General features: G+C 40.6%; 1 protein-coding gene across 15 annotated transcripts in view; it reads left to right on the plus strand.

Annotated features, from left to right (window-relative positions):
* LOC107263302 (anion exchange protein 2) overlaps positions 1–13,570 on the plus strand; it is a 30,898-nt gene that overhangs the window by 1,503 nt on the left and 15,825 nt on the right. For 2 of the 15 annotated variants that reach the window (XM_015730341.2, XM_015730352.2), the window contains exons 1-2: positions 5,304–5,569; positions 10,682–10,869. In XM_015730341.2, coding sequence (XP_015585827.1) covers positions 10,795–10,869 — 75 coding nt within the window. In that variant the 5' untranslated portion in view covers positions 5,304–5,569; positions 10,682–10,794. Of the gene's footprint in view, positions 1–1,008; positions 1,154–5,303; positions 5,636–9,412; positions 9,531–9,984; positions 10,496–10,661; positions 10,870–13,570 lie in introns of those variants that run through there. The other 13 variants (XM_015730343.2, XM_015730346.2, XM_015730344.2 and 10 more) reach the window with 13 other exon arrangements.

A 13,570-nucleotide genomic window follows, 5' to 3' on the forward strand; every position in this document is an offset into this window, starting at 1 on the left:
GGATAAGTAAAGAAAACCCATATAAATAAAGATAAGAATATCAATCGCGACCAGCTGATATTCTTTACATGTCAGTTAACAATATCGTTATCTACAAATATATGTATACCGGACATCAGTCTGTCTCATCAGATACTATAATTAATCAAAATATACAAATTATCCACAGTATGCCAATTAATCAAATGATCACAGTTTTGTCTTGAAAATTTTGCTAAAGAATAAATAACAAAAAATCTTATTACAAAACTGATACGTTTCCTTGGGCTTTAATAAAGCGCTAAAACGTGCCAAAAAATGGTTCTTGAAGTCACGCGATTATTCCACAGAGGCAAAAATAAAGGAAGGTATTTTTAAACTCCTCTCAGAATCACTATCTTAAAGGCGTCTCGACGCCTAGACGCTCCCCCAGCCGGTTGTTCGTGGGAGAGTATTTTGTCTTTTAACAATTGCATAAACACTCTTTGGAAGAGCCAAAATTATAAGAAAAATCTCTTCACTTAATTATTTATTTATAATCAAACAATGCACTCACCCAACGAATAGTCACGTATGCATACACGTGATTTGCAATGTGCAACTTGACACAATATATACATATATCTCAGGAATTGGCCGGGTCGATATGGCATAGTATCATTAGTGGCTTATCTGGCTAGTATAACTAACTATAGCAGTGTAATATGAGAAACTGCGGGTAAATAGATTAAAGGAAAGCAATATTAAAAAAGGAAATTCGTAACAATTGATATTGAAAAAAAGATATATTAAGGAAATGAATATGCAGGGATACGATGGTCCGAAAAGTCAGGCTGTAATAATTCCAAGCGACGTGGGCGTCAAGAGAATGCCAAGTCCGGGCCACGACCCAGACCCAGGAACACATAGGTACATCCAAATGATGGATTCACAGGAAGACCTTGGCTTGGCACTAGCAATTATACAATATGAGGATTTTGAATAGTCAGAAGACCGGAATAGAGTAAAACCAACAGAGAAGGAGTCGTTGGCTAGTGCGTCTGTTCCCGTCGACGAGTTCGGTCGCTTGGACGTCGTCAAAGGGCGATGAGTCTGGTCGTAGAATTTGATGTCGTTGATAATTATTTGCGCAAACGTTTGAACTGATCAAATAATACGCATCTCTCTGTCCACGGTGAGTGACGACACGGTTCGATGGACGAGACCAGCACGTGTTCCAGGTTACACACGAGAGACATTTAAAAATTGAAAATAAAAGCACGTATAAAGAATTTCATACGTTACACGGATGATTAAGGAGATCGGTTTGGATCCGAAAAAAATGTTGGATAATTTGTGATTTTTGAAAAATTCAATTGACTAATGATAACATTAACTAAACACTGTATATAACATATTAGTAATACGTATAAAGTAGTAGTACCGAATTAATTAAATATTTTGCTTAAGATATCACAATATTGATTAACGTATTATAAATAGTTTATTTAACGAGGTGTACAAGCTCTTCATTTTATAGCTGCATAATATTGTAGGGTCTGTTGTCGAGTGACGTTCAACAGTTATTTTCAATAATATTCATGTTCGTATATTACAGATTGTCGCGATAGACATCTCTTAAATTTTTAAGAGTTTCAGGGTTAACTCGATTGAATAAAATATGAGACACCGATAAATTGGGACAGGAATGAATAAAAAATTATGTAAAACCGATATCTACGGACATGAGATTGAAGTTGTCGAGCAGAGTTAACAATGCGCATGCGCGATACGCTAAACAGACTATTTCATCACTGCTTTTGTCTTTTAGAAATAAATTTCTCCGCGTCTGTACCGCGACTGGCTCGGATAGGTACCGTGGTGTTGATCCATTTCTACGAGTGCGTGCCATGTTCGTATAAAATAAAGGTCAAGTAACCTGCAAAAATACGGCAAAGCAAATCGCAGTAATGGTTAGCTTTTCGAATCTAGTCAAATGAGATTACATTAAATTAATATTTTTTTTCCTTTCGAATATTTATTTCTCTTCGTTTTACGCACAATCTATTTTTTTCACAGTATGATTTTTTGACTAATAATTAGTTTTACAGTTTTTCATATGACTATTATGCAACGAGTAGACCACCTTAAAAAGTAGTCTCATTCACCGACCTGCTGGTTTCAGATTAAATCTCGAAACTTGTCCGGTTCCTTTCACGATGTAACTCCCTACAGAGAAAGAGTCCTTCGAACGTCCATGGAAAATTCCTAAGGATATTTCGTCCCAAATCCCTTTTCGGCTTCTTCGCAGAAGAAACATTCTATCTCTCTCTACTACCTGCAGCTGCGCAAACCCTGCATACAGACAATAATAACCATAGACCAAACATAGAACGTGCAACCGGTGCTACTCCGGCTATTGACAGGAACCGTCGCACAGACTGTCCTTCGGTTTTTTTCCAAAGTTTCTCTCTCATCCGATCAAAGCTATGCCTGCACTGACATATTCGGAATATTATGAGTCACCCGGTATACAAATCTGACCCGTTATAATTTACGATTCAAACGTTTCTCGCCAGTAACAAGATTGTATTGGTTGTGCAGTGCCCCCCATCCCCCTGCAAAAAAAAGAGACAAAACTAATCTATCAATATGAATAAGTGAAAGCAGCACAGCGGCTAGACACGAAAGAAGGTCAAAGAGGCGACTCACCGCGAATTTTTCGTCGTAAAAAAAATTGGACGTTATTTTTGTAAAATTAATAAGATTCAAAAAAAATATTATCCTTTGACAAGCACCGTAGGGATGAAGCACGTATCCTGATGTTGCGAAGAACACGTATAACTACAGCCACGCATACATTCTTTACGCAATTTCCATATAGTACGTGTGAACACGCGCAATGATACGCTTCTGTACTTGAAGAATTTTAATTAAAATCGATGCTTGGAGTTACGGTATAAATAATAAATGCGCAGAGTGAGGTCTGATAAAAATGATTCACGCTTTGCGATTCATCACCGATAATAATACAGGACAGACGTTTACATACGTTCTAAGCGCCGCGTTCTGGACCATAGACATTTAATGGTTAGACGTAAAAAAAAATTTTTTTGTATCTCGAAGCGCGTTACTATATCTTGTCCATTGCTCTATTTATACCTTTTACGCGTGACCTGATATTATTTCACTTTTTTGTTGTTCTTTTGACCATAGCAGTGCGGCGCTATTCAAACTTAGGAGTGACGTGCGTATATATATATATATATATATATATATATATATATATATTGCTACGAGAACGTGACACGTGTTATTTTTGTGTACTACAAGTCTGTCGTTAGGTTCTGACGTATATTATTATCTAATAGAACTATTGGAATGTAGTCGATTTCGCGTATTATTGGTTCTTGCTTAATTTTTATCGGTACGTTAGTATCTTTTTTTTTTTGCTGTATATACATTCTACATGCGTACGTATAAGGTGAGATTCGGCCAAACGTCTGGCGCCATTTTGAACTAACACATTGACTATGGATAACGTGATTTCACGGACACGCGATGCTTGATAATAATGCAGTCAATTTATTGCCAAAATGATTGTGCGCGATGTGTCAGTTTACTCGGAATGTCAATTGACGAAATATAAACTGGTTGTTTCCGGACTTAAATTCTTCAAAGTGAACAATACGCCAATTTAACCATCTAGGACGATGTTCTGTACGACGTCGAATATTGCCGTAAATTAAACGTCATCCCGTATAATTAACACACGAGCGATAAATGCTTTGAAAATTATGAGGATTTCAGGCTGCGATCTATTTATAGCACTAGAATCCTTTATAATAGAATCTCATTATAGCATGCTACACGCCGTATCGGATGTTTAATTTGTTCCATTTACGCTAGGTGGCTACCGACCGCGGGGAAATTATTTCCGAACTGCTGGACAATGTCTCTTGGAGAAAATGTCTACGAGATTCGTCGCTCGTGTCAGATACGGAAAATTGTGAAGGATTCTTCCGCGACGGTTCTCTGTAAATTTAGAATCCAAAATTAAATCTTACTAGTACATTTTTATTCCTGGACAACCTGTTGAAGTGCATTATGATTTACGGCAGAGCATGGAATATTTATTATCTCGAATTTTATTCATTGCCAATCTTACGAGGAATCTGCATTGGTATCGAACGAAAAATATGTTTTGTATGAAAAAAATAATTTTTTTTTTCTATCACAATGATCGACAGACTCGATCCGCGAACGGTATTCGATAAAATTGTAAAATCGATTTTTATGAAAGTGCAATTTGCAAGAAAGTTGAAGATTGAGAGTGAAAATATTTTTTTTATTTATACGTAGAACGAGGTAACGTCTAATATTTTTATTTTATTCCGTAACACGGATTGTGCACGGAATTTCTTCAAAGTATAGGCTTATCTTACAAGCAGATATATATGCTCGATAACTCCACTCTTATTTCTGTTTTGACTACGTAGCCATTTATAACCGGATCCGCAATAACGATGTACGAGGGTATCGGTTTCGTGAAATCTTCGCATAATTGGCCGATAAAATTGATATTGAATCGATGATAGCTGAGCGCTGAATACATACGATATTATTAATTAAATGGCTCGATAACCATTATAAATAGACAAACAAACTCGATATTTGTTCTAAATGACCTATGCGTTCGAAGGCACTTCGTGATAAATTTCGTATGATCCGTGTTAGAACATCTAATACAGAGGGTTCGAAGTATTAGTACATTATGCTCTTGACTATACACGAATCGTTTGCTACTAAGTAGACAAGTCAATACTTGTTCGAACGATAAGATTAGTCTTCGTCTTTAATTCTCTAATAAAAGTAATAAATGTTAAGTAATCGCGTCAATGTTTACATTCCGTTCACATAACGCAGTCGATGGAATCACTCTCAATTAGTCCAATTTGTCTCGCGTCGCGTGAGGATTAATCATCAATCTAAAAAAAAAAAAAGAAATAAAGAGCGTGTGATAACAGTATCTCGTGAGACTCGCGTGTTGCTCTCACAGAGTTCAGTGTCACACTAAATGATAAAATATATTGAACTCCTTGTAGGAATCTCGATCAACCCTTGTGTACAAGCGCTGAAAAAATTGTAACACATCCTTTCGTTCTGTTAAAAAAAAAATAATTGTTATAGCCATCTCCGTAGCGTTATATAAAAATGTCTTAAGTAGTCTACGTTTGGCATTAGTGTAACTATGGCTGTAATTTAATTCGTGGATACCAGTAGTAGTGGGGTGTCCGAGAATGCTTGGGGAACCGTCAGTATACCGACCACAGGTAGCCTATCCGCTGGTTGGCCAGTGGTGCCTTAGCTATAGCCGCGTCTATAATACTCGTCATTTTCCGTTTGGCTGACGCGAGCTTCACGGTGTAGAGAAGCATGCATTGCGAGGACAACAGTCAGTCAGTCACCCGCTAGACACAGTCCGGTCGACGCTTGAGAAAAGGTCGTGCACGAAAGTTTACATAAAAGTTTAACGTGGAAGTCAAATTCAGTCACGAGGTACGCAACAAGAAAAGGTTTTATCCGGAGCCCAGGGTTATCCAATCGGCCGGTAAGAAGATTTACCCGGGAAAATTCGACCTAGAGTCCATCGATCGGAAGTCGCACACCGTGTATAGTAATAAAATCTTATTTCTTTACACTCTTTTCGCTGCGAGCAGCATGGCTTCTTAAGCTTCGTAATATATTGTAGACATTTTTTTGTCTCTTCGTTTCGATTTTTACGAATGGCTTTCTTTCTTTTTTTTTTATTGATTGTACTGGACGTTTGCATTCTTACTTCAAGGCTTTAAGGGTTCCTTTGGCTACCGTGGTGTGTCGTTAGCTCTGACTTACCACTGTTCGGTGCGTTCCCGTAGCGCGCGGATACGATGCGCAGAGGTATATGTTTTGATGGTGGTTTATCCGGCGCGCAGGCATGTGCCAGAGAAATTAGAAATGCTGTGCGAGGAACTGTTGTTAGGAGAATTGAATATTCAATGGTGCGAATATTCAATTTTGTCTGTCTGCAAGACGATTTGTTTTCAAGATTCGCTAAAAATTTTCAGATTTCATTTTTATTTTAAATAAATTAATAGCATTTAAACGAAGTGATTATTTATGGCAGGCGGCTCGCACGAATGGCGATGATCGATTATTAAAGGTCCACCTCAGTAATGCTCCGTCCATAGAGCAGCTGGCGTTACTCGTGCACGACGCAGTACCGATTAGCCCCGACCAAGTATAAGTTTGCATTTCAATTGAACGACAGGGTCGATTTTAATAACTGTACCTACAGCGGCTCGTCTTTTAATTTCGAAGTTTTGCCTATGGGGCTTTTTTACTCGACGAATGACATTTGAAATTTCGAAAAATTCATAGCTGCCAGAGAGATGTTATATTTTTAATTTTAATCGAGGTTACGGCTCACCTTCGCGCGACTCTTAGGGATGGTTATAATTGTTTGGCGTAACCAGAGAGTAAGGTCGTCAGGCGTGGCTATCAGTTCTTCGTGAATTACGTGAACTTTACTCAGGGTTCTCCTGTGTTTACCAGAACGGATATTGGTCTGATACTATTTTGCTTTATGATTACTGGTTTTTTTTTTTTTTTTTTTTTTTTTTTTTTTTTTTTTTTTTTTTTTTTCCTGTAAAAAGGTTATAACGGTAATGGTAATATCAGTTAGCTGATAATCCGTAACTATCATCAATACGCATCTACCATTATCACGATTAACAATTAGTTCCCGGCTATTTTCACGATCGATGATGTTATCAGTGATTGGTGAAGCGTAGTTTCGCATAAGGTAATTGGTTCGTACGTAATTTCACGTGGCTTCGTATTTTTTTTTCTAGATACGGACCGTTGCTAGGCAACCGGTCGAAACGATATTGTTGAAAAATTTCGGCACATTGGATAGCTCTTCTCTTCGTTAGCTCTAATAAAACAAAGCTATAAGCTCGTGAAATCCCTCAACTGCTGTTATATTCATTAGCCGCGCGACCAACTGCATTCGGACGCCTTTAATGATCGTGGTAATCACCCCGTACAGCATTGTGTACATTAATTGTACCAATTAAAGCGTCATTTCATTCGACGGCCCCCCTGCCCCCCGGGCACTCGTGATCGGGTAGCCTGGACTCTCAAAGCGTTTTGTTTGTCTCGTGATTATTTTTTATCAACTCAGCTATTAACGCCGTGCCTCGACATTCCGCGTATTCACGTACAAGCGATTTTACTATCGCGCTCAATTTACATGAAAAAGATAGATCATACTTCACTTGGACTCGTACGACGTCTAGTTTTCGATGTTGGCAAACAATGTCATTCTTCGAAAATCACACGTGGCTTGTCCGTCGAAGCAGTGAAATGTATGTTAAATTAGAAAAATATTGTATTTCTTGCTCCCTAAGCCGAAAGTACCGTCTTCCCGGCCGCACTTGAGTCCGGGAAGAGCCACTTTTGTGGGCTGCTTGCCTGCATATAAACAAATGCAAACAAGTGAATGTTCAATCATGAACTCTAAGCGCCTATGTTTTTACTCAGCTCTTCATAACCGTAAATTTGTAATGTCAGTTGAATAATGAAAAACGGGAAGACGGTATTTTTGGCTTAGGGAGCAAGAAAAATAGTACACGACCCATGGCCAAAAAGTTAAATGGTCGTAATATACTAATTAGTGCAAAATTCGATATTCTTCTATTAACTCGAATAACAAAAATTGTAATTCGGTGTCACGTCTGGCTTTCCGGGGACTTGATTGTTTTCCATCTGTCAAAAAAAAATAAAAAAGAAAAAAAGTAAAAACACATCGAACTCGTTCACCGACTGTATCCACGGATCGTACGCGGATGACCGAGGGACTCTTTAACTTTGAAACTCGTACCAAGATGACCCCTCAGAAATGCACGTTACACGTGGCTCGACTGTACTCCGTGATTGCGGTTTTATTATAAGGCAAAGAACTTTCCGTATCACAAGACTTTAAGACTCTCTTGGCGTCTGACGGGCCAGAAACCATTCTAGCCACGGAGAGAAAGGCATCCATTGGTTTCTCTGGCCCCTTTGTGGCACAAGGTTATGTAAGCGCAGGACATGTCGAGGTTTTCGACCTGGATTCATAAATCCATCGACTACTCCCGTACACTCCGTTCTGCCCTCAGGCGATCTCTGCCTTTGATTCATCCTCCGGCCTCCATAAACATTCGTCCTGATACATGGCGTTACGAGATTTCTAGAAGACGTCGGGAAGTAAACATTTTGACGGGAGACCTTTGGAGATCTGTCATCTAGAAATGAATACTTCGAAAGAATTACTTACCAAGACCTTTTCAAGGACTCGATTGATCCTGTAAAACACCTGATCCCGATTACCACACAGAACTTTTCTTCAATTCAACTTCCAATGGCGCATCCTGTGTTAACCTCCATACCGATTGGAATCTAGTTCAATCTAGATTGATACAGGACCAGGTCAGTGCTTGTATATCGTGACTCACGTTTGATATCAGCGATTGGAGTTTCTCTAGAATCATAACCTCACGCCAAGGGCGCATTTTACGTGCAGGTCAATGTATTGTAATTTGTCCAGACTACGTGAGCCGTGCACGAGAGATCAGCCCGGTGAAAAAGTTGGTTGCTCCAATTCAAGGAAATCCGATTGCCTCATGCCAGTCAGCACGTATAGCGACAGATCTGCTTGCGCGTGCAGTTCGAAATTTATAGAATCGTTATTGAAGTCATGTCTGCAGACAAAATCGGGCGGATCGAAAGAGAATCGTCCCCCGTGAATGGCCAAGCCCGCAACCTATGCTCGTAAGCGACGGGACGACCGTGTCCTGTAAATTTGGGGCGAAGGCCTTACGAGAGAGTCGTGACTTTCATGAGATACCTTAAAGTTATTTACGTTAAGGTAAACGAAGCGTAGAGGAACTCGTGCTCGATCTAATATTTCAATGTAAAAAACTTCCGTACCACGAGGGCTTACAAGTAAGGTATTTATTTTTTTTAACTGCAACAACCTTTACATATGTTTGCAATATTTTATAACAGCGTCAAGGAACGCAGATGCGAAATTGATTAATTGCACTTTTTTTTTGTAAATTTCTTGATTTCAGTACCCGAGCATTAGTCGCGTGCTTTTCTTGTAATGCCTTGCTGCATAGTGGATAACGGTAATAAGTTGTACCGAACTGTCGCTAGACGAAGCAGCTGCTTCGGCACAAGGGACTTGATCGCTGTAATGAAAACGTGGGTCTTCCTCAGTTATACAGTAGCCTTCGTTACAATGGGTGGTTCGAGACTGCAGTCGAAGGATACCCGACGACTGGTGCAGTTTATTGCGAGGACGCACGCGTTTTACGGGAGTAATTTACACGCGTTGAACAGTAGGTAAGACGGTTCACAACGAAGCGTAACACGACGAGAACAGCTAGAACGTGCTAGGAGATCGGAGATGGGAACGTTGCATCGTAAGGATATGCGGCGCTGAGTAAAACGAAGAAAAGTATCGCGTGTTTTGTCAAAGCCGACAGGTAATACCCAGAGGGAGATTGGCCGCTGTCACTATGTTGTCCAAGAGCGAGAGTTTTCCCTCAGTGAAATATCTCGATGCGTGCGGTAAAATTGCCGGATATTTCGATCTGCATTCGAGCGTATAAAGGAATCCCAAGAGGATTAGGAAAAAAAAAGTGTTGTGCATTCGCGTCCTATCCACAGCACGAGATACACGTAGAAATGGGAAAATAATCCTTTGGAAGGATATATAAGACAATTCGAAAGGGATTTTCATGGGATTGAGATTCGTTTAATCGAAGGTCAGATCGTTCAGCTATTTCGATTTGTCTTCTTCAGGGTGTCTTTTGTCGAGATTTCTGTTTACCCCGGGTTCACATTATCCCACGTCCCCTGCTCTCGCCTGAACACGTGCTCGGAATGGGAATAAGGCGAATTCACACGAAAGTACCGAAAGTCACCTCTTGCGGTATTTTTCTCCTGTCAGTCAGCTGTTTACAGCAGTTTGGCCCATTATCGTGGCTTTTCGATATTGATATCACGGATTACGCTCGTTTTATAATCACAGACCTAGTTATCATCGCTAGTGTAAGAGCAACGGGGGGGAGAACGGGGGGGCTTCTGCGATCGATCAAATCTGTCATTTTTTTTTAGCTCCCTTACTGATCTGCACTTTGCGATCTTATGACGTATTTTGACAAGTGTTAATCCCTCCGCGCTGGGTTTTCCTCCTCTTTCTTCTCTTCTTAGACATTTTTCGAATCGTCTCGTTCTACTTTGCGCTTGAACCGCCGTAAGGAGTAGGTGGTTCCCAGTAGTTGTTCTCCTATACCTAGCCGATTCCTCTCCTCGGTTAGTTTCGTGCACGATCAGTTGTCTGTACCGAGGTGTGCCAGATCGGTTACGGGTAGAAGGATCGGCTTTACTCGAGGTATAGTTAGTCTTTCAGTCACCTCCGTCCTAATCGGTGGCTTCAATTCTTATGGTATTGGTTCTATCTTCCTTCTTCGTACTGTCTATTATTTTCATTTAATTACTGTTCAATCTCACGTTACTTTTATTTCCATCGAGATCGGCTTCGTGCGCTCGGCTCGTACCGATCCGCTTATTCTCAGTGTATTATCGTACGACCGTTCGACGTGGTTTGTCAGCCAGTTGACCTCTGTTACAGCAGCCAGCAGGACGGAGCTGCCATCACAGCGACTCCTCCACATGTGGACATCCCCGTCCCAACTTAGGATTGGCCGGGCACCTAGGAAAAAGTCGACGCCGTAAGTGGACAGCATGGACAACATTGACAAGAGGACACCGGGCACTAGGAGGAAGCTTTCCTTTCTTGGATTTGGAAGACGAAGTTCGGTGAGTTTGGCAAATTTATGTTTTACTGTTTATTATTTTTTAGAAAATTTACCCGGCACTCGTCGTATCGATATTTATAATATTTATACGTACCAACGATATTTCACGTACGGGATCCTCATACTCGGGCAAAATCATTAATTTACGATCCGAGGATGCGGATAAAAGTTTGTGAAATTGTTTATGTAATCCATGACAAACTTTTCGTCCAAATACCCTAATTACCCGAAGCAAATATATTTTTAATCGAAGTATAATTTTTCGGAAAAATTCTTGCGAACCCGGCGCACGTCATTACCAAGGAGTATAATTTGCAGGATCAACGGTTGATCTCACCACTGGCTGTTCTTTACGCGCTTAGTACTTTTGCTTGCACGAACTACACTCGATGAATAGTTATAGTTAATTATCGTACACGCCCTTTAATCAAAGAACCAGTCAAGTGGTCCTAAGATTCTGTTGAACGAGGGACGATCATTCTTAGCTTCTCCTCGTTCAATCAATTAGCACTTAGCTACGTTAAAGGGGCACCCAGAGGCTCCCATCGGGACGAGAATCGAAATGTTAACACGTACATTAGAACGAGCCGGTTCATTCGACGATCGGGCCGATCGCTGTCATTAATTTCTATATCGAAGGGAAAGAATCGAATTGCATATGAAGATGAGGATAACCTCTTTCTCGTGAATGCACAAGAAGCGTCGAGCGAATCGTAAAATAATTTTTCGATTCTACGAATTCTATTAAATTTATACTACCTCGTACTACCATTCCAGACGTTATGCTCCATTACGCGAATGCTAGATGCATCGCGTTAATTGCTCGCGGCTGGCATTTTTCTTGAATCGCAACCACGCTGCATTTGCCACGATCGCGAATATTCCGAATGCTTATGTCGAACTGTCATACATAAGAGGCCACATTATTGAGAGACTGGTAATATCGTGTTCTTTTTTTCTCTCTCCTTTTCATACGAGTAATTAACACGTGTCAGTGGGTCGTCCTCTTATCCTTCCTAACAATGCCTGTCAATGTGTCGGGTGTCGTTCTCAGCGAGAGAGACGTATAGTATATCAAGAATCCAGGGTGCCCCCTGTACCATCCTCACGCACTAGGTGTTGTGTGATCCCGAGATTATTCTAACGTCCAGAGTTAACTGGTTATTGACTTAGCGACCGGCAGCAATCAAGCCAATCAGTCCGCGAGGTCGAGCAGTATCGAAACCCTGTCGCGCTAACGTCCCGAACTCGAGGATGTCGATAAGATGACGAATTTCGAGGTTAATCTTATCCATCGTTTGTACGATATTGTTGCGAAAGGCAATCGGCTTGTTAAAGAAAAAAAACAAAGGTGCTCGCTCAAATGGAACTTTGGTCGCGTTATTTACGAATAGGAATTTCGTTACGACGATAACCGCGATACCAGATACCACGCTGAATTCTATAGATTGGCGAATAAGCTGCTCGCGGTATTGTTGCATAAGTGTCAGAGGCGGGAATTGCATCCAGATGCACATTCGCTGACGCGCGCGTCGTCGGGACGGAAGCGGATGCGAAATCATCTTGACGTTCCTTCCTTGCCACATCAGCCTTAATGATTTAACCATCGCGGCGAAGAAGCGACAGCTTCTTGTTTACGCGCGACACACGATTCCTTAGGCTTCTTCGTATTGGCTGACGGAGATTACCTTGCTTGTGGTAATTTAAGTATTTCTTTTTTATGTTTCGAGTAATGGCGCAATCCTCCGTTTCACGTATTGACACTATTATAGGATTTGACTAGGGAGCAATCGTGATGTCTTGGTGGAATTTTGAAAAATTTATCTTCTCGATAATTAATTCGAGACTTTTTTTTATCTTGGGACATTTCCAAGCTCGACGGCTTCCCAGCACTTTTTCACTTGAATTTTCGTATTTTATTGATCCTTGGCTCGCGACGCGCTGAGAATCCGCGGGAAGACTTTTTTTTTCTTGGAACCGGAAGAATATCCTGCGTCCTTCTTGGGCTCGTGTTATTTTATTCGTTTAAGGCATTGGGGTTCTTTCTCAAATTTTACATCGTCATAAAATCGAGCGATTCGCGTGATGCCGATCGTGATATTGCTTACTTACTTTCTCTCCGGACAAATAATTCACGTAACTCGAATAATGGCTTTACGCTGAAACTTACCAGCAGGTTGCGCCAATTGACACGTGCTTGGGTAATTAGCCAGCGTCGTGTCTGTAATTTTGATTGATGACAGATGAAATTTTATGAGATTCGCCGTCCAAGCTAATCATCCCGGTGACGGAGATCTTCGTGCCCGGGACGTTCGGTTTCAAGGCTCGCGATGAAAAACATCCTACGTGGCGCAATTAGATCTGTTGTTAAAATAAAAGTCACCCTATCGTTATGGTCAGATAAGTATCGTCAAATGATGGCTAATCATTATACCGAAATATATATCTCATTTTCAGTAGGACGTAACGATTACGTGGCACACCTTTTTTTTATCTTTTGTTTTTCGAGGAGTCATCTCTTTTTTTCACAGGCACCAACGTAACACGTTGCTGGTATTTTCGTATGACCGTTTACAGCCGATAGACGCTATTTTAATTGGCTCCGGTATGACTTGTTCACTTGAACATTTTTCTTTGATGAAAATCATCGAACGGGAATGAGCGATGAAATAAAAGGCGAGAGAGAGAGAGGTGGGAGAGCG

The sequence above is a fragment of the Cephus cinctus genome, unplaced genomic scaffold, assembly GCF_000341935.2.
Source record: "Cephus cinctus unplaced genomic scaffold, Ccin1 Ccin1_scaffold0153, whole genome shotgun sequence".
Lineage (NCBI taxonomy): Eukaryota > Metazoa > Arthropoda > Insecta > Hymenoptera > Cephidae > Cephus > Cephus cinctus.